Here is a 4,220-nt window from a genome sequence, read left to right as displayed (position 1 = left end):
TCTTAGAGCACCTTCCTCTTCCAGTTCCTGGGCAGCATTCCCATGACACTATGCCGAGTAACTCATGTACATCCCTAAATTTAGATTCCGCTCAGCACTGGCACAGTAGCACACTGGTCTTTACCAGGTCGCTTTTCAAGTGCTGCATTGTTAGCGTGTTTCTGTTATCTCCCCTCCCTCCGTTGTCCAAGAGTTAGTTGACATCCCATGAGAAAAACACAGACAAAGAAAGACAAAGACACAAAGACACATTGTCAAAGCTGGTAAAGGCAATTCAGACTGAAACATCTCTCTCTTGGTCTCTGTTGAATCCTACTTGGATTTCCATTGGTGTCCTGAGTCCCATTCCCCTTATTCAGAAATAAATAATTCCATCTCAGATGTTTCTTTGCTTTAGGGCTGTTCTCTTTGCTCCAGTGACTTCTCAAGAAAACTGTTCTATGCTGCTTCTTTTTTTTTTTTTCCCCAGGAAAAAATTTTTACCTGTATTTCCCATTCAGTAGCACATCACTGCTTTAATTTTCGTGCTCGCTAGATGCCTCCTTGTACTATATAAAACTTCACTTCTGCATAGAGTCTACAGAAAACACTTGACTAAATGAAAAGTCCATTACTTGTCTTGCTAACTGATTCTGTCACCTTGTACTTTGCCATCTGCATATATGCCTATTTCATTCTTCTAAAGGCATTGCAGGCTTTTGAAGTTGATGTCTTTTTGTACACGTCTTACAGCCTATATGTAAAATGTTGTTCAGGACTAGTGTTCCTGCTGAACAAAATAGCATTAATTACATTATCAAGAAATAGTAACAATAATAACAGATTTTTCAGTAGTCAATTGCACTTGAACTCCGTATTGTAGTAAAATCTGAATCATCAAAAACATCTTGTCTTTCCTTGTGTAACCCAATGTTTGCGCATATTATGATCCCTCTTTATGCAGTTGATCCATGGACATTTGTAGTCCTGTCTCTGTTCCTAGCTAAAAAAAAAAAAAAAGTACTTTCAATTAACAGATGGGGTTCATATTTTACAGTGCAAAAAACCTGCATAAGTTCCTATTTAATTATTTGCTCTGCCTCTCAATTTAGCTATGTACATATCTGGAGAAAACCCATTGTATTTACTGCTTCAGAAATGACAGTTTTTGCTGGTGTTAAATATACACTTAATATGCAACAATCTAAATGTGAGCTACTCAAACTGAAATGAAATAAATTTGTTCAGGAAATGGAATTGCTTCCTTAAATCAGAAATAGCTCTTTCCGTAATAGCCATTTACCAAATCCATCATTCTCCTTTACATTAACTTTTGTCAGTAGTAGCTGGGAGGTACATCAATGGGCCTAGATGCAGCTGCAATATGAATGGAAACCTTGTGATCGTTTTTCTTCTGACATGATCAAGAGTGGCGTACCTTGCATTGGGCAGTGCTAATGGGAAATAGGTGCCACAGTCCTTTAATACCTCTATTATCCTCTAGAAAATTCATAACGAATATAGATGTCTCTAGGTTCCCTGGACACTCTGAATATTGCAACTTGAGAGCCTGATGGAAGAAAGTTATGTCAGTGGAATTAATTGGTGACACAACTTAGCAATAAAAACTCTGCATCCACGGATATAGTCTCCTTGTGCTTTAGGTTATTTGTGGTAAAAATTCCTGCTACTTCCTGTACATCCTCCATACAAAGCTCTACTTCTCAAAGCTTCATGTCTCAGCTCATGGCTCTCAAGACACATATGGCTCTGAACCTTGCTGTGAAACTTGAGGCAGATTTCATGTGGCTTAGCTGGGCCTCAGAAGTATGCAAAATGCTACAAATTCAAAGGCAGAAGGTTGCAAGGACAAATTATTCCTGTGCATCATACAGCACCAGAAGTATAAGGAAGAAAAAAAGTAATCTAACTGGAAGAGTGGAGCTTTTAACAGCTCCACTAGAACTGAGACACTAAGAAAAAAATTGAAATCGCAGAAGTTTCAGCAGCACTTCAGTCTCTACTTACCAAGACCAAAAGTCAGGGGAAGTAAGACAGTTAGAAGGAAGTTTTGTTTTTTTCTGAAAGTAACTGATAGACTTGATATGTTTAACAGTTTTGGTTACATCAGGCAGAGTAACCAATTAAACCACATCTTAGAGTTTAGAAGAGTTGTACATTGTATGTGGAAATGAAACACTGAAAGTCAGCAGGAAAGTGGAGTTGTGGAATGGCTTGTGTGTGATCTGAGGCTAAAGAGACTTCCATCTTGAGGAGGCAGCCACGGTCCCTAGCATGAGTCTCTGAAACAGCATGTCAAAGAGAGGGAGAGAGAGAGACTCCTGGGAAACCTAGAGAGAGACAATAACAAGAATATTGAAGTATACAAGAAAATGAAGTTCCAAACAAACTTGTGGAGGATGAGCACTACTGATGCTCTCTGTACGTGCTTAAGAAACCTGAGTATCATGAAGCACGCTCAGGACAAAAAGGTATTTATAGCTTGAAGTCCAGTAGGCTCAGGGTTTCAGCAGGGAGAATTAAGCACAAAAAACACTGGGAGAAACATTCTGTAAAACACATGCAAGGATTTTCTGCTTCATTTTGTCAAGACAATAACAAGGGAAACACATTGAACCAATCTATTTAAAACAAGAAAGAACTGGAACATGTCAAGATGATGTTTAAGGTTAAACACTGTTGTCAGAAAATCAACAGAAGTATGGTTTGGGGACACCCTGAATATCGGTAAATACATTGCCTCCACGATAGGCAAAATAACTTTATTTATGAAACCACCATGGACAGACTGTGGAATTCATGTGCTCTATGAAAATAGCAATTTTTCTATCAAACACACACATATTTTGTTTTGGTTTAGGAAGCATATTGTGTAGTATTTCAATTAATTTTTTTCATTCCCTGTTTGTATCTATTTTTTCATGCAGAAGAAAAGTCTGTTGTGGTTGCTAGAGAAGTGAAAAGTAAGTTTATTCATTTTTCTTATATCTTCATGTTAATTTATGCAAGGGATAATAGCATGTTTGCTTCATAGATCTGCTGGCTTCAGAAAATATTCCTATACCTTAAATATTTTTCAAGTCTTGCTTAAAGGCTTATGGTCCTGTGTTTGTACCATTTCATATGTTAATAAAACTTGGGGTTTTATGCACAAAACATTACAAAAATAAAACTATAGTTCCACTAACTACATCAACACCCAAAGCCATGCAGCACAAATGGAAGGTAACAAATTTGGCTTTTTGTAGATGAGCAGTTAAAAAAAGCATTTAGATTAGCTATTCTTGTACTTTTATATTCTTCCCCATCAAAATGGGTATTCATTTCCCAAAGGAAAAATAAGAATTAGAGCTTCCTTATTTCCTCTGCTGAACTCTCGATTTTCTAATTAATAACGTTAATAGACTAAGTAATTAAATTGTTGTAGCTTTTTATAAAAAAAAAGCAAAAAAAATATTCTTATTTCTCCTATTGCCCAATTAATTGACAAAATAGAGTCAGATGCTTTTAAAAGAACAAGTCATGTTCTTTCGTGGATGATGCTTTAACTGCAATTCTCCATGAGTAACAGAAGTCCTATAACGACAAAGGTTCAATTAATAAAAAATGTTATAAAGATATATTATATATGCAGGCTTTTCATGGCATTCTGCTCTTATCCCAAATTATTTTGCTATTCAGTTAGATTTTGTAAAAGAAGCAGAACAGGTGCATGGCTACTGAATCACCAACAATAAACTCTTAGTTACACCAGGTTAATGGGCATAATTTCTTGAATTAGTAATTACTTAAGTAATTATCTGGTGTACATGCTGGTTCCAGTTCTATCCTTAGTGCCACATTCACTCTCTGAGTATTAAGCTGTATTTCTGAGCTGCTGATAGTAAACTCCTAAATAAGTGACCTGATTATCAAATCTAGAACCTGTTGCAGTTAATCAAGAATTCTCATCCCAAATATATATGTAGACATACATACAAGTGTGTGTATGTGTCTCTCTATGCAAAAATAGTCAACTGAGCTTCTATTTCCTTTTCTAGAGAGAAAAGAGGAAAAGAAAAAGACTGATGTAAAGAGGGCTACAACTGAAACTAAGAAGAAAGGTATGGTTTGGGAATGTTTCTTATTGGCCTCATTCAGCTTTTACTCCCACTCCTGGCTCAAATCCCATTGCTTTTTTTTAGGTTAATCCTATGCTTCTGGCTCTGTATTGCCCTTCT

General features: G+C 36.5%; 1 protein-coding gene across 12 annotated transcripts in view; it reads left to right on the top strand.

The window, feature by feature from the left end:
- Window positions 1–4,220, top strand: part of TRDN (triadin) — a 232,438-nt gene that overhangs the window by 107,917 nt on the left and 120,301 nt on the right. For 11 of the 12 annotated variants that reach the window (XM_086744402.1, XM_086744409.1, XM_086744412.1 and 8 more), the window contains 2 exons: window positions 2,928–2,963; window positions 4,041–4,103. In XM_086744402.1, coding sequence (XP_086600528.1) covers window positions 2,928–2,963; window positions 4,041–4,103 — 99 coding nt within the window. The remainder of the gene's footprint in view (window positions 1–2,927; window positions 2,964–4,040; window positions 4,104–4,220) is intronic. The other variant, XM_086744408.1, reaches the window with a different exon arrangement.

This window comes from Chlamydotis macqueenii, chromosome 3, assembly GCF_036417535.1.
Source record: "Chlamydotis macqueenii isolate bChlMac1 chromosome 3, bChlMac1.mat, whole genome shotgun sequence".
In the NCBI taxonomy this organism is placed as follows: Eukaryota; Metazoa; Chordata; class Aves; order Otidiformes; family Otididae; genus Chlamydotis; species Chlamydotis macqueenii.
This window is presented reverse-complemented; position numbering and strand designations above follow the sequence as displayed.